This window comes from Nannospalax galili, unplaced genomic scaffold, assembly GCF_000622305.1.
Source record: "Nannospalax galili isolate Female #2095 unplaced genomic scaffold, S.galili_v1.0 scaffold110, whole genome shotgun sequence".
NCBI classification, from domain to species: domain Eukaryota; kingdom Metazoa; phylum Chordata; class Mammalia; order Rodentia; family Spalacidae; genus Nannospalax; species Nannospalax galili.
This window is the reverse complement of record NW_008328707.1, coordinates 894261-921570: the sequence shown is the minus strand read 5'-3', so window position 1 is coordinate 921570 and position 27310 is coordinate 894261. Positions and strand designations below refer to the sequence as shown.

The 27310-nt window shown below is 41.5% G+C and overlaps 1 protein-coding gene across 3 annotated transcripts in view; it reads right to left on the bottom strand.

The window, feature by feature from the left end:
- Nucleotides 1-1502: 1502 nt before the first annotated feature.
- Nucleotides 1503-27310, bottom strand: part of Tbc1d30 (TBC1 domain family member 30) — a 38748-nt gene continuing 12940 nt past the window's right edge. The window contains exons 6-12 of one of the 3 annotated variants that reach the window (XM_029561520.1): nt 26575-26743; nt 24230-24398; nt 20042-20147; nt 9643-9740; nt 6792-6931; nt 5199-5405; nt 1503-2671 (exon numbers count right to left, since the gene is read on the bottom strand). In XM_029561520.1, the coding sequence (XP_029417380.1) occupies nt 1956-2671; nt 5199-5405; nt 6792-6931; nt 9643-9740; nt 20042-20147; nt 24230-24398; nt 26575-26743 (1605 nt within the window). In that variant the 3' untranslated portion in view covers nt 1503-1955. Of the gene's footprint in view, nt 2744-5198; nt 5406-6791; nt 6932-9642; nt 9741-20041; nt 20148-24229; nt 24399-26574; nt 26744-27310 lie in introns of all 3 variants that reach the window. The other 2 variants (XM_008829034.2, XM_029561524.1) reach the window with 2 other exon arrangements.

The window sequence follows — 27310 nt, the reverse complement described above, 5'->3', positions numbered from 1 at the left end:
TTCACCTCGGATAGCACAGAGCTCTAGACCAAAACTGCAGTAACGTATTACTCATGCTGTCCATCTCCAATTCCTTTGAGGGTAAAAATACAACAAGGGGGATAAAATGTGTCATTCCTGTGAGGGTTTTGTTCAAAAAAACCCACACAACTACATTCTATTTTATTGATAAAAAGAGTGCCTGTCACGGTAAAAAGCCTTCTCTAAAACTATGGCTTTGCCTTGAGAATTAGCAAACCAGTTCATTCAAATTCATATTGACTACTTCAACAATATTCCTGCAAACACTACCAAAAGCTTCCAAAGATAAAGATGAACAGTGACTCTGTTCTGCTATTAAAAGTAGGGGCTGAGGTGAGCCCTTCATTCAGCCAAAGGATTGGTGCATGAAGCATTGTGAGAAGGAACCAATTTTTCATGAGGTGGTGGTCAGAGCTCATTTTGTGAAATACCATTCCAGGACTCTGTACCATCTGCAGAAAGGTCCTTTGAGTCAGAAGGGTGTGTGGTGAATGGCTTTCCCAGTCTTGGCTTGTACAAGCTCTGTAGATAAGAGCACTAGGCCAGCCTATCATACTGGAGGACATGTGGTAAGGTCCTAGGGACACTGGGAGCCTTTACTTTGAGCAACTGAAGTGCCACTTCACCTCTGTGTGGCTCAGAGTTCCCAAATGCATAGTGGAGACAAGAGATGCTATCTCTGACCTGCCAGGACCAGGGCAGGAGTGGAGTGAGAGCTGGAAAGAGCTGGGACCTTCTCCAGAAGAAAGGCAGTGTTCAAGTAGCAAAGCACTCAATCCAAGAAGCACAAAATTCAAGTAACAGTCACAGGTACTATGTTCTGGCTTTGAGCAGAGATGGTGCATGACTGCTGTGGAGAACAGGTAGGTGAAGAAACTGTGTAGCAGAGGCTGCACAGTAAGCCACACAGAGCCCATCCAGTCTTCAGTATCATCGAGGCCCAGTACTCTCCTCAAGAGGAGAAAAAAAAGCCTTGAGAAAAGCTTGGTGGAATTAGCAAGCAGTTTGGAGTCATTGCTTAATGCATAGCCCATGTGAATTCTCCATGTATGATCTTCAATTTGGTTACCAACTTCAATTTCAACTGATTTCAAGGTTTTCTTTCATTAGATAGAATTACAAAGTTAAAGAAAGGCTAGCTTAATTTTTCTTCGACTATTAGCATAAGAATAAAAACAATTTGGAGACAGGTGCTAGCAAGCAGTTTGGAGTCATTGCTTAATGCATAGCCCATGTGAATTCTCCATGTATGATCTTCAATTTGGTTACCAACTTCAATTTCAACTGATTTCAAGGTTTTCTTTCATTAGATAGAATTACAAAGTTAAAGAAAGGCTAGCTTAATTTTTCTGCTACTATTAGCATAAGAATAAAAACAATTTGGAGACAGGTGCTAAGTACATGTGTATACACACACACACACACACACACCCCACACCACACCACACCTCCCTCCCTGCCCTAAAAGAGCAGAAAGAGGAATATCGGGAAGTTTCTGCAACTAAGAAACTTTCTTTCTACAATTTCAGTTCTAGCAAGCTGGTGTGTTCATGCTTAAGAATTAGTAATATCCAGAGAACTGGAAGGTTAGGGGAGTGTGTTGTCACCAGGACCCCGAGAAGGCCAGAAGAGAGCTTAACAGTCTATATATCATCTTTTCTAAAGATCTCACAAGGAAATGGGAAAACTCCACACTTGAAAAGCACAAGATTTATTATGCCACAAGAATCCACTTCATCAGTTGCCAAGCAGATGAGGAAACATCCCTATCCTCGTTCAAAGTATAAAACTTCCAATGCCCACTTTGATGGGCTGTTGATGCTCGTCTCTGAACCTCTCCATTCATTTTCACTGGACAAACACAACAGGAAGGTGCAGCTGGCATCCTTATGCCACCATGCCCATGTGAGCAGACACTGGGCTGCTGGGCAGCATCATCGTTTCTTGGTGCTGCTGGTCCCACTACTGGATTTGCTGAAGTTCTTGCTCATCTGAGGAAAGTGCACAGTTGGGGTTCTTTCTGTAGGACCATATAACCCCAAATTCCTGGCCGTGGCTGACTTCCGCAGTGGCTTGACACTAGGAAAAGGGCTAAAGATGGGGGTCTTCGAGTTGCTGCCCGGGGGAGGCTTACTGAAAGCTTGGTTTTCTCTAGGGACATCGGCTGGCTCTGTGACATGTTGCTGGCAAGCAAGGTGCCTCTTGGGCTCAGTTTCTGCAGTGGCATCCCTTTGGCTCAGTTCCAAGGCTTCTAACTTCACCTGAACTGAAGCTACATCAACATCAGCATCCCCAAATCCTGGCTCTGGAGACTGTCCCTCAATTGTCCTCACCGTACCACCTTCAGAGCTGCTGCCCCCACTGTGAGCTGCTGTTGCGCAACCAGAGCGGAGCTCCTCAGCTGCCCCCAGGCTGCTGGCCTTGCAGCCCTCATTTTGTTCTTCTATCAGTCCTATGGTGTCCCCACAGCCCAGGTGACTCTTGGTCCTTGGCATGTTCTTTTTGTGAACTCGGATATGAGTCCGCCACGGAGAATTGAGCTTCGTCTTAAGGTCTTCATATGGAACAGGAGATATTTTGCCTCCTGTGTGGCCAGGGATGTGAATGACTGCATTCTTGGGAGCTCTATTTGACATTTTCATCTTCTTCCCTAAAAGAAGATGGTTTATCACTGGAGAATTATTTACCTGAGATGGAAGAATGCTGGTCACTGGCCCTTTGTCTGAAAGAAAGGTTGAAAGATTGTGTGAAACACACCACAAAGAGACACATCCATCTAAAGAGCAATCTCACGGAGCTCCTCCCTGTATCTTTTCCCACGGACTTCCCAGGTGCTGGCAGAGTCACGTGACTGAGGATGGTAGAAACTGAATTCAACCCTAGTACCAGGGACTTGTGGTGCCAAGTCCCTCCTCTCAGACAACAGGGCACTGAAAAGGGATATGTTACCATTTAGATAGGATGTATTCCCCACAAAAGCTCACCCAGCTAGTGGGTCTAGTCATTGAGAGGTGGGTGCATCATCATAGTTTCGACCTAATTGATGGATGAGTTCCTTAATGGATTTACAACAAAAATGAACTGTTTGGAAGTGGTTGAAACTGTGTTAACTGGGAAGCTGCAGTCATGCCTTTAAAGGGTATAACTTGTCTCCAGCCTCTTCTTCTCTGTCTCTGGTGCTTTCTGCCTGCCAGGAGCTGAGCAGCTTTCCTCCACAATAAGTTTCTGCCATTATCCTCCCTCTCAGGCCATGGTGATAGAGCCAGACAACCATGGCCTGAAACCTCTCAAACCACAAAGGACACAAAAATTTTATTTATAAAAATAGGCAATGGGCAGGATTTGGTCTGCAGACCTCAGTACGCTGATCCCTGACTACAGTGCAAGCCAGTGAACCAATTTAAAACCCAATGGCAACTGACTACCATCCCACTCAAAGATGTTTTTCAGTGTAATTGAAAGAGGACTACCCAAAAGGATCACGAGCCTAGGGTCTAGCCCTGGCCTTATCAGTCAGTATCACTGTAAATGCTGGACAACCATTAAGTTTTCCTCATGGATTTAAGACAAATGGGAAATAGATGGGCCAATATTTTTGTGTTTTTTTTATATTATGTGTATGAGTATGCATGCATGTGCATATGTACACCACTTGCACGCTTGGCGCCAGCAGAATCCAGAAGAGGACATGCAATTGGATTTAAGACAAATGGGAAATAGATGGGCCAATATTTTTGTGTTTTTTTTTATATTATGTGTATGAGTATGCATGCATGTGCATATGTACGCCACTTGCATGCTTGGCGCCAGCAGAATCCAGAAGAGGACATGCAAACCCCTGGAACTGGAGTTTCAGACAGTTGTGAGTTACCACGTGGGTGATGGGAACTAAACCCAGGTACTCTATAAGAACAGCTAGTGCTCTTAACCATCTCTCCAGCACCTGGGTCGATGGTTTGAAAGTTAAAGTGCTATCATTGTGAGTCTCTTTCATGGTCACTTTCTTAATGATTCAGAATAGAGCAAAATCCTTCAGGATATACTTATTTTTCCTGATAATGAGATCAGTTTTCATCCAAGATCAGTCACATGCTCACAAGTCACTTTAAAAACACGCCAAATTTATGTCTTGGTTAATTCTTGATCATTTTCATTAGGATAGTTATATAAAAGAAGAAAAATCATTCCCAATTAAGCATATATTTAACAATGAAGCAGACTGTTCACTGTGATTTTTGGAATTATAAAGGGGAAAAAAGCAACTAGACAATCCTTGCAAAAGAGCATTTCTAACCATGTTACAATTGTTCTTCTTAGTATACTCCCAAGAGACTGGGAGCTCACCCATCGGCAAGACACCAGCTTTTTTATGTTTTTGTTTTTCCTCCTCATTGAACCCAGGGGCCTGAACAAAAGCACTCTTGCCTGCTAAGTGATCTCATGGGCCCAAATGTTTGAATTTCTAAAATATCTCAAGTCCAAGGATTGTATGGCTCAGCAACATTTTAATCATTTGTAAACCCTTCTCCACAAGTATACATAGTAAATGAGATTTAATACCATTTATTGCCTGTTCCTTGGGACCTAAAAAGAACCCAAGGTCTTTTTCTTCTTTAGATCCTGATAAAATAAAATTTAAAATAAGATGTTACGTCTGCTACTATGTGAGGCCAGAAGATTTATGGATGACGAGTATGATGGCTAATCTTTACTGTCAATTTAACTGGATTTGGAATAACCTAGGAGACACACCTCCAGGCACGCCAGTGAGGGTGTTTCTAGAGAGCTGTCATGGAGGAGAGAAGACCCATCCTGAACATAAGCAGCACCAGCCCATGGGTTGGAGCTGTAGACGAACACAAAAGTGGGAAGGAGAAAACAGGCTGAGCACTGGTACTCATCTCCCTCTGTTTCCTAACTGTGCACACAATGTGACAGCTGCCTCACGTTCCTGGTGCCCCAGCTACAGACACTCTCACCACCTTGCTTTCCTCTTCAGGATGGACTGCAGCCCCAATCTATAAGCCAAAATAAACCCTTCCTTCATTTTTGTCAAGTATTTTTCAAGTAGTGAGAAAAGAACTGATAGACTGCGTCACAGTTCATGATTCTGAGGCCATCCTAGGGTCCCTGCACACATTAAGATTAAGTTTAAATTGATCAAAGAATACCATTACCTGCCCTGATATACACCTGATGGACCTGCTGCTGTTGCTTCTTTTTAATTCGAGAGTACTGCCGCTTCAGGGCATTGATGTCTGTGGTCATCCGTTCCATCATCATGCTGTTGAATGCCGCATGGTATTCACTTCGACAGGAATTGATCGCTCCTGGGCTCAGCTCTGCAATGTTGTTGGCTCTCAGGCTCTGCTCCCCATTTGGTTCTGCACTCGTGGAAGGAACACGAGGGTCAATGAAGGGGAAGGGGATCAAATGGGAATAAATGACCCTACAGTGTAATGCCTTAACCTCCAGGAAAATCTAAGCCACAAAACCAGACTCTGGAATTTACCTAGTATTGGGTTTGATTTGCTCCTGTGTTTTCTCATGGGCCTATTGATCTGAGATGAGCTATGTGACTCATTGATTTTGTGACCACTTTCTTCATTATGTTGACAAAAGATCAACTGTCTCTAAGTAAAAATCAATGCTACTTTCTAAAAGTCCCCTAAAAAAATACAGTACCAGATATAATAAGTGTGCAGATGTCCACACAACTGAGTAAGGATGCACAAGGGGATGACAAGTTATAGGCTTTGAGATAGTCATTAAAAATGTGTTTTTATTGAAGTTAGAAAAAGCAACATCTTTTATAAATATATCAAGATTTTGGATCATTGTCTCACTAGAAATAAATGCTTTTTCACATTTAACAAACACTTCCTGATTATATCCCTGCAGAAGATAAACAAGGCATGGTCACTGATTTAAAGTGGCACATTAAGAGGGACAAAACCAAATCGCAACACATCTGGGGTGAATTAATAGATTATCAAAATGTCTGGAATCATATAAGAAATGTTGAAAAGAGGACTCGGAATATAGCTCAGTGGTAGAGGGCTTGCTTAGTATGTATGAGACCCTGGGTTCAATTCCCAGCACTGAGAAAGAAAAGGTGATAAGAGGGAGAGAAAAGAGGGAGGGAAGGAAGGAGGGAGAGAGGGATGGGGGGACGGAGGGACAGAGGGATGGAGGGAGGGAGGGAATTCTAAAGTGGACCTTCAAAAAAGCCTGAGGTAATACAAGGATCTGAGAGATGCAAGGTAGAACTCGCTCGCTTAGTTCAGATGGAAGAGCTATCAGAAGCAACAGGTAGAGGTTGCATCTTTGAAGCTTGAATCTGAAAGCTAAGGGGAAGACTCCAGCAGTGTCTTGTGAAACAATGAGTTTCTATTCCCTCAAGAAATTCAGAGATTCAGTCCTAAGGAAGAAGAGAGGCCATCTAGAGCAAGCCGAATGAAACCCAGGGAGGATGTAGGGAGCGTCTACTCTAGGCCAGGCTGTTCTAAGGACAGCAGCATCCAATGGTGAAAAGAACAACAGAAAGCAAATATTACCACAAAGAAAATGAAATGTGTGTTATGTAGACAACAGAAGATGCAGATAGAGCCTACCAAATGATAAATCAATGGAGAAAATGTTCTGATAACAGTTCTCAATGATAGTAACCAGTTCAAGGAATTACTCAAGCACCTACGAGACAGTAATAATGCCCTCATTTGCATGAACCAGAATGCTGCAACAATCTAAATCCAGGGCCCCCTCTTTACCTTTAATCTGCTTCTGGTACTTCTGCAGCTCAGGTGCCAGGAGCCCACTGAAAGGACCGAGACATCCCACAGCACTAGCAATAGCATCTTCATCGTCTAGATCATTCTCTTCATCACTGTCTCTGACCTTTCCATGTCGCCTTGGAAAGGGAAGAAAAAGAAAGAAAACAGTGATTTTTTTTTTAAGTAATATTGTCACATGATTTAAATGTCACAGTTAATGTGAGTACATGATTTGTAAGCCTCCCTTCTCTTCCCTACCAGCTTCTGCCTGGGCCTTGCTCCACCTAATTCCCACAGGTCACTTTGTATTCTCTAGTTTACCTATGTATAGATAAACAAAACTAGTTTACGTCTCTCTGCTTTGCATAAACCTGAGTGTGCATACATATTCTTCTGAGTCTTACTCTTAGTCATATAAGAATCTTTTCATATTCATACAGGGCTTCCCTGTTCTTTCACAGCTGTGTGATGTATATAGATAGAGTTCATGTTATAGAACCAGGCTGCTCATGGTGCCCATGAGTGGTTTCCAGTATTACATGATTATAAGCAATACTATAATAACAATGTGTTTTGCATATATAAAAATAAATCTGTAGGAAAATCATAGAGTTCTGAGTAAAAGGATATACACGGCAGTATTTTGGGTAAGTACTATCTAACAGATTGTCACAAACCCCAAATAACCTCTCACAAATAACATATAAGAGTATCTATCTTCATCAATGGTCTTACCCAGTGCCGGACCCCGCATGCTATAATACCAAACTGCAAGGCAAGATGCATCCACTACTCCAATAGTGACATGACTCTTCCAGGAGTAACCAGTTGCTTTCTGAGAACTTCTCCACAGGAAAGAATTCATGCCTCATTACTGTAAACCTGTTCAAAAGCCTATGGCTAGGGAGGTCACAAGCATTGGGGAAGGGGGTGCTATTACTACTGTTTTTAGCTGTTAACGTTGTTGTTAAATTGCCTTCTAAATACTTATGTTTATATTTATAGATTTGTGCTGCTTTCAACACTGGTGAGAGAAGTTTCTTTTTGCAGAGAGCATCAGTTAACGCAGAGATTCATAACTATTCCAAGTGCTGAGAATAAGTGACAGTTGAGTGTTCAGCCTTAAATGAGTTATCTGTCTCAAACCTCCCATCACCACTGCCAAGGCTCAGGGGACATCTCAGAAGAAGGGTCAGAAAGAATGAAAGAGCTGGAGGATGTGGAGGAGTGCTGTGAAATGCTAGCCTCTGGATGTGGCATGGCCACTGTACTCATGAACTCATGCAGCAATGGTTACTTAAGACTTACACAAGATCAAGCCAGTCAAAATTTCAGTATGGATGAAGGGGCTTGAGAGACCCCACCCCTAGCTGAGGAGCTACTGGCAGTTGATGGCTGCTGGAGTAGAGTCATTCTTTCTTCAAACATATGGCCACTAGCAGGTTGTCATGCACCAGTGGATAAGCCCCACACCCATGCGCATACAGGCAGCACTAATTAGACTCAGTGGGGTATAAAAAGAATAAAAAAGAGGACATGAAGTTGGGAGGGGTGTGTTAGAGAGGGTGCAAGGGGAGTTGGAAGGAGTGGGATAGTGGATATAATTAAAACACATGATATACATATATGGAATTCTTACAGAATAAGTAGATTTTCAAAAAGCTATCAGAGGACAAATATTTAACCAAATTCAAACATTACACAATGTGTAATATTTTGAATTTTTGCAATTCTGATAGGTAAAAACCAACAAAACAATCTCTAATTTAAAAAAAAAAACTTTATTTTTTAATTTTAAGTGTATGACTGTTTTACTTGCATGTGTGTAAGTGCATCCATGTCATGCTATGTCCCCAGAGGCCAGAACCTCTTCTACTGGATCCCCTGGCACTGGAGTTACAGAAGGTTGTTAGTCACCATGTGGGTGCTTACAGAATAAAGAAATGGAACCCAGGAACAGAACCTGGGTCCTCTGCATGAGCAGCCAGTGCTCTTACTTGGTGAGCCATCTCTCCAGCCCCAGAGTTTTTTATTTTAAGCTGCATTTTTTCTTAATACAACTGATGCTACCTTTTATATAAACTGCTTATACTCATCCTTTCCTCAATAGGGTGACCCATTTTTAAATTAAGTTTTTGAAATTTCATATGTTAGAGATATTGGCCTCTATTTTGTAGAAGTTAAAAATGTATTTCTGCAACTGGTTTTGAGTCTGCTTATGGAGGTTCTGTTCTGTTTTAGTTTGGATTATATGGAAATTTCTTTAAAGCACTTGGTATATTTTTCCTCCATTTTTGAATTTTTGAATCAATTACTAAGGCCTCTTTAATTCCAAAGCAGTAGGGGAATTCTTTCACATTTTCTTCAGAAAATTATTTCAATTTTTGTCACTTACCACTTTCATCCACATGGAACTCATCCAGGTATGTGGTGTGAAGTATGGCTCTTTTCTTCCTGATTAGGCTTCGTTCATCACCATTGATTTTGTCTGTGAGTGTGTGTGTGTGGTATGTGTATGAGAGAAAGAATTTCTGGCCTTTATAAACAATATTATAAATCAGCTCAGCCATCTATTGATATACAAGTTTCACACTGTTTTAATTACCGAAATTTTAGCTATTTTATAACCCTAAATAAGTTGTGGATTTGCTATAATTTCTTCAGTTCATGTCCCAAACTTCTTCGGAAAGTATACTTTAAAATCCCTCTTGACTCCAAGTCTAAACCTTTGGATTTCAGATTTTAAGTACCAAATTAGTTTGTATATATTTGAGGGTTTAATAAATTAATTTATAATTTAAAAATCAAGATATTGTCTTCCATGATATAAACAAGAAAAAAAACTTACCCAGAAACTGTGGCCGGGAATGGTGTGATGTTGTAGGTATACTTTTCCCTCAACTCTGACAACTGCGGGAAAGGGAATGGAGCCATAGAATAAACAGTCTGAAAAACAAAAGCAAAATTGCCAAGTCTGAAGTGGGGTCCTCAACAACTCTTATCAGTCCTGGAAAGTCATTAAAGTTTCATGAGGTTAAGGGTAAAGCGGCAGATACTGCTCCTTACAGGGCAAGTGGAAGAGATTCCACATCAACATCCACTTCAGAGAAAGACAAAAGAACAAGGCAGGGCTGGGGCTGCAGCTCAGTTGGTAGCGTGCTTTCCCAGCATGCATGAAGCCCCAAGTTCTAACCTCAACACCACATAAATATGGTGCATGCCTAGAATCCCAGTTTAGGAGGTAGATGTAAAAGGATCAGAAGTTCAAAGATATCCTCAGGCACACAGCAAGCTAGAGGCCTGCCTGAGCAACTTGAGACCCTGTCTCAAAGGAAGGGAAAAAAATACTATAGATTACATATCATCTCTAAGCCTCAATCCAAAGCACTCCAAAATCTGGACCATTTTGAGCACCAACATCATGCCACAAAAACTCCACATCTGACCCCATGCAATGGGTCACAGGCAAAACATGGGCACATTCAAAATATGCTGTAATATTACCTTCACATATATGTATGAGGTATGTATGAAATATAATTTCATGTTTAGACTTGTGTTCATACCCTAGATTTCTAGTTGTACACCTGCAAACATCCCCAAACCTGTGCCATTTCTTGTCCCAAGACTTCAGAGAACAGCAAATCAGCAAATCAGCCAGCTGGAGCTAAGCATACCAATGGATGAGCATGGGGAGAGAGTGGAGGCACCTAGCATCTAGCTTTCAACTGTCATCCGAGAGGTGAGTTAGCTCCTGTGACCCCTGTACCAATGAACCCACAAATGCCCTTCATGGGTGGGGCCTGCTTCCAGTGTCTAGATGACGTTCATGGACACTGACATCAGCTTTCTGGCTAAAATTAAGTTTCATGGATGACCTTGTGATCAACTGCAAGTTTTCTCTAAAGATATCACTTTTTCAATGTCTGTGAATGAGTTCTGAGTGAAAATTGCTAGCTGTTATTTTTAAAGGGAAAAGAAGACAGTGACAAGGTACAAAGCATAGGTTCAAAAAAATCTATAAATGAAAACAGGGAAAAGCTTTGCTCTTACACCAGAATTTTAAAACCACACATCATTCCATCAGCATGAAAGAAGTAACCCTGTTTGTTTTCTTATTTTTAATAAAATGTAATTGCTCCACAGGTATTTATTTAACCCTTCAGGTTTTCATCAACAACAAATATACATTATTCATACTGTCATTTCTCCCAGGAAGCCAATCAATATCCTGATGATGCTTTTCTAGGAAAATATTTTTAAATGATATTTTTCATTTCAGTAAGAGTATTTCTCTGAAGGACAGAAAGAGTTAAGAGTGCTTGCTGTTCTTACAGAAGACCCAGATTTGGTTCCCAGCACTGTCAGATGGTAACTCCAGCTCCAGAGGATCTGACACGTGCTCTTCTGGCCCCTGAAGGAACTGCAGTCACCTGCGCCACACACACACTAAAAAAAAAAAAAAAAAAAAAAAAAAAAAAAAAAAAAAACAAACAATAAATCCTTTTTAAAAAGACTATTTAGAAAGGGAGACTTCAGAAAGGAGTTTGACTGGTGTTGCTGGTCCACTTTGTAGCCTGGTGACACCACTGTGACAGTTCATTGCTATTTGGATATTAATAGCCGGTTCATCTGGCTGTCCCCAAACTTCATGGTCTCCACCTATACTTTATATACCAATTCAATATTCCAAACAAGTAAATGCTGGCTACAATTCCTTCAATTCTTCACGCTTACTGTGCAAAGTAACACAGCCTACAGAGAGCACAAACACCATCTTTAGGCTGGCTCCTCACAAACATTGCATACTTGATCACATCCACATGGCTGAGAAGCAGTACAAATTTAGCAACACTACACAGCTCTCCCCATACCCTTAGAAGAAACAGAAGGCTTCTTATGGCTCCCATTAGCATGAAGTGTGAGATGACATCAGTCCCCAACCTTTCTGGGCTTCCTTGCCTTGTCTGAAAAACACAGGGTGTGAAGCTCAGAATCACAGTCACCTCCAAGAGAAAGGTGGTTAGAATCAGAGAGATGTGTACGTGGGTGTGCATGTGCCCTGTCGATGCTGCATTTTATAATCTACATGCTGCTGATGTAGGTTTTGTTATACTACTCTTAGTACTTTCTGTGTGCCTAAAATACTTCATACAATTTTATTAATAATGTGGTCAGAGTGACATCTTCTGCTTGATTTTCACAGGGGTCTCTCCCACTGCAGAATTCCTCCTTCTTTGCTCCACATGCCCCTTTGAAGGTATGGACCACATGTAAAAGCTTTCCTTAGCACCCTAACCGTATACCCAGAGCACAGAACCTCCTTGTAAACCTCAGAGAAGAATTGGCTCAACTGTATCTGACTATCACACAGCAAATGTGATCCAAGAGTTGAACCAAGAATGAACTGACCCAGTCACATAATTTTTGCCTTAACAACTGAGAAACTTGGTTCCAACAGTTAAGACATGGCTTAAGAAGTCATAGATCCTAGAGAAAACCCTCTCTGTCATACCTCTAGGCAAATGAACTTTCTTACCATATGCTAAATATGGATCCTAACGTTTACAGACAAGTATACCATACACCACTCATCAAAGAAGCTTCTTTTTTTGCAACTGATGGAAGCTACCACAGAACCCCACTAGTTAGATACAGAGAATATACATCTGAGACTTACCCAGTCCTAGATGATACATCTACAGTGAAACCTGTACACCTAAGACTCATGGAACATAGTGGAACAGGGTGCAGAGACTTGCATTCCTCAACTCTCACCAGCGAAGCCTCCTTATACAACAGTGTTCAATGCACACAAAAGACCACAACTGGACAACTTTTAAAGAATAAGAGACTGAAGCTGGGCCTGGTCTCCATAGCGAATCCAGGCCAGCTGTGGCTACAGGGAGACCTTGTCTCAAAAAGACCAGGGGGGGGGGGGAAAGAGTAAGAGACTACAGAGTGTGTGTCCCTGGATAGGGACCATTGAGGAAGAGGGGACAGAAAGATTGTAAGAGCCAGGGCTGGTTCATGAACATAGAGAAGCAGAGGCTTTCAGGTCACTGGAAGCTTGTGGCAATGGTGGCTTTGAGCACAGGACCCATGCCAACTCAATCAGACAAAGACCCAGAGTGGATCAGGGAAATGGGTAATGGAGAGTAGATCATACCAACGATTTCTAGATAAGCTGACTAGATTCCAGTAGGTGAATTTGAACCAAAGGACATCTGGGTACAAATGCTTGTCTGGATAGGACTTAATATGTATAGCAAAATACATGAGGACCAGTGGGGCGTGCGGGAGGGGGACATGGGGAAGGGAACAGTTTAAATTTGATTAAAAACTATTGTATGAAACATACAAAAGCTCAATAAAAAAATTAAAAAGAAATCTATATCATCTAGATTCAATTTAAAAGATCCCTCTACATCCCCCGCCCCCAAAAAAAAAAATGTTTACTGACACTAGGAATTTCAAAATTGCTTACAGATAAATTTAGATGTCTCATTAAAGACAAAAAATAAATAAATAAAAGGGTATCTACCTGAAGAGTCACCCATGTTTAACTTTTGCCAGTTTTGTAACAAAGAACTGAAACATTCCCTAATCCAGGCTTGGGAAGGAAGTTCATAAGGCAGGAATGGGAAGCACGAAGTATCCCCTTTTCTGCCCCCAACTTCACCTCATGCCGGCTCTGTGCAGATGAGCTAGGCTTAAACTCCAGCAGAGCCATTCAGTTGAAAACATCTAACTATAAAGAAAACTGACCCTCAGAGCTTGCATTTTCTTTTCCTCTAGTGTTTCCTTGGGGTCACTGCTTCCAAGCCATCATCACTGTCCTTGAAACAAACTTATTTATGGTTTTCTTCATGTGTACGCACTTATTTGAAGGTCTCATGTGTCTAAAGTCATAACTGTCCCATGAGGGTAAGCATCCCTGGTACATAACCTCAGCACTAGGTACATAAAAAGCTCTAGGCTTCCTACTTACAGATTGGAAGTTTACAACAGATTCAATAAAGATCTTTTACTAAATCTCTTATAGTCAAAATATACTCATAGAATCTTGGCATTTGAAAGGAATTTAAACATAATTTAGGGGTTGGGGAAATGGCTCATTGGTTAAGAGCACTGGCTACCCTTGCAGAGGACTCGGGTTTGGTTCCCAACACCCACATGGCTACTAACTATCATCCTTAACTCCAGTTCCAGGGGATCCTACACTCTCCTCTGGCCTCTTCAGGCATTGTATGACATAGGTGCACTTACATATATGCAAGTGAAGCACTCATACATGTAAAATAAAACTAAAAAATAAACCCTTAAACAATGTAACCCAATCACCCTCTGCACCCCACAGGAGCCTCTTCTTGAGCACCGCCAACAGACGGCCTCCAAGGCATCTAAACACTACCAGTAACTACTGTGTAGGACAGATGGCTTCAATTTTTGACAGAACTAATTAATCAAACATTTGTCCTTCTATTGAACAAGCATCAACATCCTTGACATTTCTAACCCATCACTGATGGGAAAATGTGAATAGTGTGGGCGCAAGGGTAGGTATTGCTCCCACAGCACGTGACAGCTGCTTTCAGATCACAGTGCCTAATTCTAAACACTGGTGAGGTTTGTAAAGCACCTACAACCCTTCTAACAATCTTCCCTATATTGTTCTCAAAGAAATTACCAGAGACATTGCCAAAGATCTGCTGCAATCCAGATATTTTTTACTTCATTTCCATTCCTTAATTTCCCTAATATTATCAATTTCTAAAAAGTGGCCATTCCAGGCCCAGCATGGTGGCATTTTCCTTAATCCCAGCACTTGGGAAACAGAGGCAAGCAGATCTCTGAGTTCAAGGCTACCTGGTCTACAAGTTCCAGACCCGCTGGGTCTACAAAGTGAGACACTGTCATTGCTAAATTACAGGAAGTGATGTGATCTATGCAGAGCAGGGCTGTGGGGACCCAAGCTATTAGGTTGTGTTTGGTACTTAGAAAGGAACGGGAAAAGCCCAAAGGGGAGAATTATCTCTTCAGCTCAAAAATAAAAACCTCACATTCAGCTCATGTCTTTCACCTGGAGCCATTTCAAGTCTTATGACAGATTTATGGTCCACCATAGCCAGATCACAGTCACTTTTTAAAAGAATGAATGGAGTAAAGAATGTGGCTTGAAATTGCACTCACCATTTCCGTCTCTAACATTCCTTCGTGCCAAGGAAAAGCAACAAGTCTCGTCTATTTACTCTCTGAACTACTAGCCTGCATTTACATAGACATTTATATTTAGGCCCTGTTGAAAAAGGATTCTATTTCTTTTTCCATTATTGACATGTTTTACAAGAAACATGAAAACTATAATGTATAAAATTAGATTTAGTTCTTCTTCACCCAGATGCTCTCCTTGACAGGAGAGATGCTGTTACTATGAGTCTAACCAATCATCTTACAGCCTACAGTTCTCCCTCTAGGGTTCTGTTGAGACAGAGTTAAAAGTGATGCTTGCTCCCAGTACCTAATTAGAAACTCTGGGAGCACAAGAATGGCATCCAGGATCACTCATTCCTTCTGGCAATATTTAAACTCTAAGTGAAATGGCATGTGGTGATTCTTCTAATGAGGATTTCATTTTTAGAAAGACATCATTTGAATAAGATATTGGGTCATGGAGGGGAAAGCATTAATTAGGCCAAGTATCAGAGAAATGGGTCTCATTCCTCGGTCTCTACTAGACAACTAAGAAGCTGGCTGCTCATAGTTCAAGTCCTAGATTCCTGTCTAGAAAGTAACAGACTTAGATTAGTTGTAATCTTTAAGCTTCTTTCAAACCAGATCTAAAAGTCACCTATATTAGAAGCACCTATAGGCCAAATAGCTGCATTTGAAGATATTCCTGAAATGTTTATTATACACAGTCCAGTTTGAAAGCCATTACCTCCAGAGCCAATGCTCTCCGATTCTGTGTACCCACTGAGCAACCAAGCATATACCTAGCACTCTACTGGTTACTACAGAGAAAGTAACATGAAGCCCCTTTCATTGAAAAACCCATGTCTTCCTTAGAAAAACACACTTGAAAAACTAGCAAACAATGACAAATAATCTGAAATTCACATTAAATCAATTGCTGAACATTTTCAGTATTGAATAAAACCAGAGGAGGCATCATCACCAAGGGCTGAGATGACAGAGAAGAGATGGAAGACACAGGTGGGCAAGACACAGGGAGCATCAGAGGGAATGTATCCTACAGAGGCCTGGACGGGGACAGAGCTGTGGCCAGAGCAATTTATCCTGGTGGGAAGAGGTGTGAAAGACCCTCACATAAGGAATGGGACATCTAAAGCCTACCTCCAATGCATCCTGTGTGGAAACACACTTACCTTCCTCCCTCTGAGAATCAACTTCTTTCTCTCCTAATCCAGAAACTTGTGGGTTTCCCTTGTTTCCCCCATTTCTCTCCCTCCTTTCTCTACCCTGTGTCCATGGTCATATGGAGTCAACCTCACTTTGTCTGTCTCTACTTCATTCTTCTCTTTGCCCTTCACTGACTCCTCACAGACCATCCTGGGGTCAGATTTGACCTTTTCAAATCTTTTCAAATCTTCTCATACAGTTGACACAAAACACAATTCAAGCCAGTCCCCTCCTCTCCTTAAAGACCTGACAGATCTATAGATCCTGTTTTTCTCTTACCAAAGGGTCCACAGAAGTCCTACAACTGCAGTAAGCACAATTTCACTGGCCTAAAGATGGAGTCCAAGTTCCTTGCCAGCGGTTATACTCTCCCACAACCCAATCACTGAAGAACAAACCCTTGTGCTGTCCCTCACCCATCATGCATTATTTCTGTACCATCCTTTAATCCTGCTGCTCCCTCAGTCACTGGTAAGATTTAAAGTGATGTCTTTGGTTGTCAAGCTGACAAGGGGTAAATTTGTGATAATCTTCACTGTCAACATGATTGGATTTAGAATCATCTAGGAGATACACCTCTGGGTGTGTCTGTGAGGGAGTTTCCAGATAGGCTATAACTGAAGAGGAAAGGTCCACCCTGAATATGAACAGCACCCCATGGGCTGGCATCCTGAACTGAACAAAAAGAGAAGGCTGCATACCTTCAGAGAAGGTCTTATCGGAAGTGAGGAATTCCAGATGCCTCTTCCTGCCACCATGAACTCTCCTATGCTTCCCCGACACCATGGACTGCGCCCTTTTAAACCATGAGCCAAACTAAAACTTTTTCCCTAAGTTGATTTTCATCAGATATTTGTCACAGCAATGAGAAAAGCAACAGCACAGCTGCAAACTGCCAATCACCTCTTACCAGTGCCTTCAACACACACAGAGATGGGCCCTTACATGTATGTACATCACCTCCACACATAGACACAGAATCTAGCCAACTCTAATTCATCTTTAAAAGTAAAACCACATATTAATTCCCACATGGAAGCATCTTTCTTCATCTCTCTTCACCCTATTCCTCAGTTCCAACCTCCACTCAAACCTCAGTACACATCCTAAGCTACATGAGGAACCTGAGCACAGACTCCATGTCTTCTTCCCACATTTATCTTCAGTACTTAGCATAACATTTAAGGATGTTCAATAAGTATTTGGAGAAGTCAATACAGAACCTAGAAAATGAGGCTAAAGCATTGCTACTTACAATAGTTATTAACAGCCCAGTGTCATTTGAGAACCTGTCTCAAAGAAGAAAGAAAGAAAGAAAGAAAGAAAGAAAGAAAGAAAGAAAGAAAGCTCTTAATCATTGAGCCATCTCTCTAGCCCCTAAAAAAAAAATCTTGAAAAAAGCTGGGTGTGGGGGCACATGCCTTTAATCCCAATACTCAGGAGGCAAAAGCAGGAAGATCTCTAAATTTGAGGCCAGTATGGTCTACATAGCAATTTCCAGGCCAGCAAGGACTATACATGAGACTCTGTCTCAGAAAATCAAAACCAATCAACCAACCAAGCAAACATACAACAGATGGATGGATGGATGGATGGGAGGAAGGAAGGAAGGAAGGAAGGAAGGAAGGAAGGAAGGAAGGAAAGATGCACAGAAGCTTTTAGTATGTGGATCAATAGAACAACCAAGTGATCAAAGCAAGAAGCATAGATAATTACTCCAGCAGAAAAATGCTGATTCTTTAAGAGCAGACAGAATACAGAAGAAGGGCCATCATCTGAGTTTTGTTTAACTCAGCAAATACTGAAAAGAAAAGGCAAAAAAAACAAGCCACAGACTCTCTACAAACATTCACTTCATGAACTAATAAATGTTCTGAAAAACTCTTATCAAAAGCAAAATGCTAAACACAGCCCCTGTCCTCACGGAACTGACAATTTTTTTAAAAATGTTATGTGCATGAGTGTTTTGCCTGCTTGTATGTAAGTGCACCTCTGTTTGCAATGCCTGTGGAGGCCAGAAGACAGCACTGGATCCCCTGGAACTGAAGTTACAGATGGTTGTTAGCTGGGATGGTTATGCTGGGAGCTATACCTGAGTCCTCTGCAAGAACAGCCAATGCTCTTAAGTGCTGAGCCATCTCTCCAGCCCCAGGACTGACAATCTTACAGAAGAAATAAGATGCAATCTTAAGTCAAGGCAGAAGGTGATGAAAGCTCTCACAAGAGGCACAAATGAAACTATGAAATGGAAGCTGACATTAGCTAGATGATGAGAGAAACTTCATGAAAGACAGAAACTTTCAAAGGGAAGACCTATGAAATCAGAAGCAGCAAAACTGGAGAGGGCAGCAGTCTGGAGGAAGTGTGTTTCCAGACATTTCTTCAAACATCAAAGAAAGTTTCACCCAAAGAGGAGAGGACAGGATGCAAAAGGGAGGAACGGGAACTCTAGCCAAAAAGGGAGATTTACCGCCAGAGAGTCAAGAGCATGGGATGATGAATCCGTGCTGGTTTATAGGCTGTGAGGAGCCACAGAAGTTTCAAGCACAAGAGAGATGGGCCAGTCTCTCCGAGTCCTGCTTTCAGCACATGATTTTGGTAGATCTGTAGAATGTAAAGGATTTCATGAATGGAACTTGCCAGGCATGGAACTGGGACACAGAAGAATGCTCAAGGCATCTTCCTCAGATGTCAGGGTCAGACAGAACACTTCCTCCTTCCTCCTTTGAGACAGGAAGGAAGAAAGATCAAACATAAAGGAGCACTGAGATTCAAATATTAATGTCCAGGGAAGTCACAGCAGACTATCAATACTCCCAATAAATCAGAGGTCAGCTAAGAACCAGAGATTCTGAGAAGCAGCTGGGGATGCCTGGAAGTGAGAAGAAAAATGAATTTCCTCATTCCTCAAGCCCAGAGTCAGTTTCTGAGCTTTAGTTTTATAGTCTATTGACTCAAAATCAATACCCAAAAATGACCCAAGGCATGTAACCCAACATAAAGGTGAAACCAAAATAAAGAAGAGAGACATGACAAAGAAAAAAGAAAATAAGTCCCAAGAACAGCCTTGGATACAATCTGCAGTTGGTCAAGGGTAAGAGGAAGAAACAGGAAGATCACAACAGCCCAAAGCACTGGAAGAGGATGAGGACAACATGATGTCACAGGGCCTAATAGGAAGGAATGCTAAAAAAAAAACCAGCTATCATACTGATACTGTCAATTTCAATGCTACAGCAACATGACAAAAAAAAAATAACCAAATCCCTCAAATGTCTCACACTGAGGCTTATGATTAATATATGGTAACAGCAGTTGGCCATAAACCAAGATGCAGATTAATCTCCTTTTGTCTTAATAATTCCTTGCCCCACATGTCTCCCTTTAAAAAAAAATCTTAGAATTAGGGCTGGGGAAATGGCTCAGCAGGTACAAGCACTTGCTGTGCAAGCCTCTGAACCCTCAGTGGAAGGAGATAACTGAGTCAAGGGTTGTTTCTGACCTCCACATATGTGCCATAATAAAGTTAAAGTTTTTTTTAATTCTCAGAATCACTCACAATAAGCACCTGATGTTTTGTTTTGGTTTTTTCCAAGTTTGTTTTTATCTTGTACCTAAACATTTTTAAGAAATACAGTTTGAATGAAGGCCACAAAAAACATCATTCATTTCTTCCTTTTCTTTGTGAAAAAGATTCTTATCAAATTATGCACACTCTTGATCAACAGAAAAGGTATGACTGAGGACTGGCCAATATATTTCTCAAGGGTAGCACACCAGCACCTGTTGTTCCCATGCCCAAACTGCCCACACTGCCCACTTACCTGCATGAGTTCATGGCTCTGTAGAAGGTCATTCTCCAACATCTCTTGGGTAAGGCATCCCATGGTGCTGTAGAATTCATCTGCTGTTTCACAACATTCTATCTGCCTAGATGAAAAGAGGACAGAAAAAGGACTCGCTCAGAGCAGTCATGCTGTAAACAGGAACAAGAGCACGTGCTGCCTCTTGCCAGTAAGTCAATCAAGCTAGCAATCAACTCACGTCAAGATCCTATACACATTCAGTATAGCCTGATATCCATGGAACAAAGATCAACGCTACCGAGAGCGAAGTGGTCATGGTAATGCACACCTCTCATACCAGCTACTCAGGGGGCTGACACAGGATGATCACTAGAACTCAGGAGTTCAGACCAGCCTAGAGAACACAGCATGACCTCATTTTTTAAAAACAGTGAAAACAAAACAAACACCAAAAGTAATTTTGAGATAATTGTTATAGAATGAATTCCCATCTTTCCTACACAGCTCCCTGAGCCTCACAGCCCACTGGGCACTTTTATTCTTCCCATGTGATCCATTCTGCACATCAGAATACTTATGAACAGCCAGAAATGAGAACCGTGAAATTGGAACTAAAGAGCAGTTATCCCCTGTAGAGAATCCGTTGGTTTTAATCTACAGGGCTATCTTTCATAGACAGACTTCAAATCAGTAGGGTTAAGAGATGAAGAACACAAAAACTCTATCTAAATATTTCATCAGTCTTCAGAATGTGTTCATAGCCTAACTGAATTCTTCTCATGGAAGAATTTGTCACCTGGGAACTTATGAAACAGGTTAGACTTCAATATTTCTTCTAAAGAGGGAAAAAAGAAATAGCCCCAAATAGTGGGCTGCTTTATCTATTACAATGTTTTTCGCATGGTAGAATAATTCTATTTGCCCACCAACTATAAGCCATGTTCTGACAGGCACTAATGCTGGATGATTTTTCAGAGTCATTCAAAAAACAAGAAACAGTAATGGAAAAAAAAACCTCGGGCTCAAATCTCATTGTCACAATCATGTGACTAAATAATTAAAATAAACTGAGGAATTCTCATTACAAAAATACAGCAGAGCAGGTGAGTCAAATGAAAAGTGGTCAAGTTTACCCTGGAGAGGAGGGGATGAAGGGGAGAACATGCTTGAGATGAGTTCTGAAAGATGCTCTCCAGCTGCCAAGTAGGAAAAAGCATTGCAAAGACTACTAGATGTCAAACAATAGGCCTCTGTGGGGAACTGCTTGCTGTTCTACAAGACCAGCATTCCTGGGCAGGGGGGAATCATTGCACAGCCAGAGGGAGCCAGTGAGAGCTGAGGACAAAGGTTGGATCAGCTGGCTAAGCCTCTTGGGGGGCACAAGTGACCAAGAGGCTTTTAACAGGAGTGATATAGAACAGCTGTACCCTTGGCAATGTTGGCCTGGAGGTGGCTTGGCATATCTGGGCACAATTAGGAGGATATACACCTCTCGTGAGGTGATGAGGGCAGGTGCCGATATGGGAGGTCAGAAGAGAAAGGACATAAAAGATGCTATGGCAGTGAACTCTTAGAGATTCCCAAAGCAACCTCCAGTGAGTGAAAGGAAGAACAGGTTGCAGAAGCAAGGTGAATAGAGAGCCCCACAGACAATGCATAAGGCAAGCACACATGTTATTCAGTTATACATGGACCAGAGGCTACCTACACACTGTCAATGTTCCCCACAGTGGAGCATTTATGGGAAGATGACAGGCACTGGAGTCTGAAAGTTGCAGGCTCCAGTCCTGGCTTTGCTTCTCATTAGCTGCAAGACTGTGAACGAGTTAATTAACCTTCTTAGGATAATTTTCTCACTTGAAGAGACAGGGAAGAATAATCTCGCCTGCTCTGTGGGGTTACTAGCAGAACCAAATGAGATAATACGCTCAAACTGCCAAACATAATGACAGGCGCTGTCAGCACTTGATATATGTTGGTGACCTTTCCTTGCTCCTCACAGGTTGCAGGCTCAGAAGATATATAATTATAATGAGCAAAACTCCAGAAACATTTACAATTCATAAACAGGAGCCAATTATGAGTAATAGATTTGCATAATAAAAAGCACAAATTCAGAATGCCTAGATGCAAAACAAGTCCCTCCTACTTACTAATCAGGTGATTCCAGGCAGTTCACTGAACTCTGTACCTCAGTTCTCACATCTGTAAAATGGTGGGCGGGAGAGATGGCTCCTCAGTTAACAGCACTTGCTTCTATGCCAGAGGACCCTAGTTCAGTTCCTAGCACCCATGTTGAGGGGCTCACAACTACCTGTAATTCCAGCTCCAAGGAGAACTGATGCCCTCATCTGGCCTCCATGAGAACATGCACACATATGACATACACTCATTTATTTATATATGTGTGTGTGTATATATATATATATGCATGTATGTATATATGTATATAACATAAATAAAAATAAATCTTAAGATGAAGATGGTAACAGACCATAGCTTGCAGGATGTTGGAGAGTAGATGAATTAACACAGGCTGAGTGCTTGGAACAGTGCCTGTTCACTTACTTGTAGCAATCATCATTACATTATATGACCCTGACACTACCCTAGGAATAAATTCTGACCCAACAGATAAATAGTAATGAGATAGGAACATCACCTCTTTTCCTCCTGCTCCATCACTGAGAACTAACACAAAGGCAACCATCACCAACCCACCCTACAGTACAGTTCTTTACCGTCTGAATGCAACAAACCAAGAACTAGCATACCCAGAGAAACTATGAACACTCAGAAAGTGTAAATGAGGGAGTAGGTTAGAAATGCATGGGTTCAGAAAGCGGTGTGTATTGAGAGAAAATGAAAAGATAAGTAAATGGCACAGCAAACCTCATACAGATGAATTCCTTTCCTTATCTGAAAAGCAACTTACAACAAAGGCAAGAAAGACAGCTATGTGATGAAAAAATACACACATTAGTGATTTTTTTAATTCCAAAATGGATCGTTGGTGGATCTTTCTTTGCAAAAACACTTAAAATCCTGGAAGACTCTCCAGAAACAAGGTATAAATAAAAAGCCTAGTTAAAAACTTTTAAAACAGAGCTAGAGAGATGGCGCAGCAGTTAAGAGTGCTTGTTGCTCTTCCAGAGGACCCTCCTTCGGTTCGCAGCACCCATGTCAAGCAACTCACAACCACCTGTAATTACACCTTCAGAAGATCCAACACCCTCTTCTGGCCTCCATGGGCACCTGCATACACAAGGCACACAGATACATACAAGGCATACAGTGATGCACATGCACCCATACACATACACACACATAAACAAATGTAATAGGGAGACCTTTTAAAACACCTACTCAGTCCTTCATAGCATTCACTGAAAACATCTCTATTTCTTAAGTTAGCTGTGAGACTATCTTAATATTTCTTCCAATGCCCTAAAAGTACAACATTAATGTAGTAGTTCTACAGATGAGTATACACACACTCTCTCTCTCACACCTGCTACTGGTTAAGAAGAGGAAGTAAGGTTGTTTGGTGATATGTTCTGACAGACCAGATTTCAGCATAGACATGATTCCACATGAAAGGGCGGAATGCCTTGCGATCCACTATGTACAAGCACAGGTACATGTGCAGGTTATCTCATTCAATTTTATCATACCTCAGAAGGCATAACAGAGTCAATAATAAAGTTTCATAAATAATACAAGAGCCAGGTGTAGTGAGGCACCCCTGTCATCCCAGCACTTGGGAAATAGAGGATCAGGAGTTCAAGGCCATTCTTGACTATTTATCAAGTTGAGCCAGCCTAGGCTACATGAGGCTCTCTCAAGACAAAAATAAAAATAAATAATCCAAACCATGATATGAGCCAACAAATCCACCTACTTCTCTCCAAATACTCCAGTTTCTGCTTTAAGTTCTCTTTTCTCTTCCAATGGAGTATCCAGAAAGCCTCTGATGAGGAGGGAGTTGGACACTGAGGAGGAGAGGAGTCCAGAAGAAACCTGGTCCTTCCCTGAAATAGATTCCCTCTTTCCCAGAGCAACCAGGGAGTCAGCTGAGGTTTCTGGAGGCTAAGCAAATCAAGGAGGCACACCACTTTCTCTTTTCCTCATGCAGAAGTGTCAGTGCTCTACACTAATTGCCCAAAGACTGCTAACAGCAGAGAACAGACGGGGGAAGTCACTTACTCTCCCAATTTTGCCCAGATAGCGAGGGACACCCTTAGGATGATCTCTGAACCTTCGAAGAAGACTGAATCCCAGATCTTTAAAACTGTGTGGTTAGGGAGGCATGTGGCAAAGAGAGTCAGAAACCACTGCATCGTGAAGACATTGGTGAGTGGGGGCTCATATCCACCTGAAACGAAACAAGCACACACAGGTCCTTCAAAACTGAGGCTCTGACACCCACAGGCGCCCTCTCAGCATTCACATCCACCCAAACACGCTTCCTAGCCCCTTTCTTCGCATCGCTTCAAGTGGCTTCTTTCTTCCTTTTCCCCTGCCATGATTCTACAAGAACGTGTTTTTAGTAGAAAGCTTCAAGTCGTGTGCTTCCCAAAGTCTTTATCATACTTCAGAAATCTCTATGTAAGCTTACCCTGGCTCTACTTATTAAAGGGTGTTGAAAATTAAAGAGGACATTTTCCTCACCAAAAACATAGTAAAAAAACAATGGAATTTAGTTCCTCAAAAACAAACCCAGCAGACTTTCAAAATCTTAGAGTGACTGCTTTAATCCAAGTGTAGCTCTTAAGACTAAAATTGTTAATTATGAATTATTTATCCCTAAATTATATAATTATATTATATCCCTAAATTATATTGTGGTCTGAGGACCACAATGGAATTAAATAGAAAGTTGGCTAGAAATTTTCCAATATTTAGATGCTAAACAACATTACATTTAAAAATATTTTGAGCTAAATTATACACATTCTAAAGAAAGATCTGGGAGCAAGGCTGTTTTGAAATTTCTGAGCTCACTGAAAGCCCAGCGCTTACATCCGCTTCTGTTGATTATAAATGTGTACCTATTACTGAATATAAAGATTTAGATATTTAGACTGATCCTTCCAATTATAGTCAGTAAGAAAAACTACCCCAGTATAAGCAAAAGGTTTCCCTGCACTCGTTTTCTTTTTTTCCTATGAATAAGTATTTGCTCAGAGATTAGAACCTGAGGTTATTCCTCACAGTCAAGTACAAAAGAGCTGAGGAAAAACACACAGCTCAGTAGCTCAAGTCTGACTATAGGACAAGTAAGACTGGTTTGTCTGGAACCATGAAATTCATGAAGGTACATAGTTACACTACACACCCAATCAAATGAAAAGATAGTTAAGAGACACCAGCAGTCACTAAAATGTCCAGTGTATTTTAAATATTTTACTCATTATTTTTATTTTTATGTATACGAGTGTATTGCCTTTTGTATTGCCATGTGTGTAAGTGCACCCGCGTCGTATAATGCCCACAGAGGTTAGAAGAGGGTGTTGGATCCCCTGGAACTAGAGTTATGAATGGTTGTTAGCTGCCATATGGGCACTGGGAATCAAATCCCAGTTCTCTGCAAGAGCAATCAGTGCTTTTAACCACTGAGCCATCTCTCTAGCCCCTGTCCAGTATATTTTAATTAACAATTAGATCTTCAAAATCCTTTAATATAGCTGAGCATGGGGGAACACGTTTGTAATTTCAGCACTGGAAGGCTGAGGCAGAAAGACCTCTGTTAGTCCAAGGCCAACCTGGGCTACACAGTGAGACCCTGTCTCAAAAACAGCAACAAAATCCTTTAATATGTTCCCAGATTTTAACTTTTTATTTTTATTTCTTTATTTTATTTATTTCCCTTAGTGGTGATGCAAGGGATCGAACCCAGAGCCTTGTGCATGCTAGACACTCTGCCACTGAACGACAACCCTTGTGCTCCCAGTTTTAAATGTGTGAATGAGAGTAGACTACAAGTGCAATCTATAACAGAACTGGCACGTATGTACAGGAAGCACAGTGAACTGCTGAAGATCCTTTCTGGTGTCCAGAGCACAGCTGCAGAAATCCACACAGTAGGTATAATTACAGCAATTTAGCCAGGATGATACCACTAACTACCAGGGACTCTCAGAACCTCTCTTCCATAATCTCATTGCTTCTGGCAAAGTTATACCTATAACTTAGCTTTTCAAAGAACTCATATAAGCCTAGAGTCAGCTTAGAGCAGTCTAACTGAATAGGAAGACATGATTCTTCATCTAGAGTACAACACATCCTGTAAGCGGCTGATCTGGTACCAAGGCAGAATTAGGCTCTCAATCAACAACCTACCCATCCACAGCTAGTAAAAGGTTCAGTGTGTGGTCCCACATACTTTCAGGTTTTTGTTCTCTGGAAATGTAACTGTTTGATTGCGCTAAGATCTTAAAACAAAAACACCTGGCAACCTGTGTTTCCATTCAGAATCTAAGCTCATAGGTAGAGTTGAATAAAAGAAGTCAAATATTTTCAGAGGTAAAATAGCAATGAATCATTATTACCTCCATTCTCTTTGTTTGCTGTTCTCTGAAGGGTATCCAGGTGCTGAGATAGTTCAGGGAGCTTCATTCTCAAGAGGTCTCTGAAGACAGCCATATCCACAGACAGTGCCCGCAAATTATTGACAAAATAGCTTTCAGGAAGTACCTTATCAATCAGGTAAATCATAATCTAAAGAAAAAGATAAGACAACCAGGATCCTGACATGTCCAAAATAAAGAGCACATCCAAATAGACAAATCACAGCTAGCCAAAGCATCCTAGCCTCCCGATGTGTCAGAACCAAATGTTCCAGATATTCAAGCCTTACCTACACCCTGCTAAGGAGCGGGCGGCATAATTATCTAAGTAAATCAGACCCAAAGTTGGCCGGGCTGAGAAATTTCTAGATGGGCTGCCAGACCTCAGTTCACCCCATATGTAGCTGTGATTACATAACCGTCAGCTTCATGGAGACAAGATTAAATACAAGCCTCCTCAGCACCCAGCAGGAGCCTCTGTCCTGGTTCCTTGATGTCAGTGGTTTTACAACCTGGATATGAAACCCAAGAGCTCACCTACCATAAAACACCCACACTGAGACAGGCCTGAGATGCACTCACTGCCACCTGGACCATTAGAGTGACTGATGTTGGCTTTGTCCCTTTCCTCTCCCAAGAGAATATGGCTAGGTTTTGTTTGAATACACAGTACTTTCCAAAACTGTAACATGGTCACACAAGTTCTTCAAATTACTGA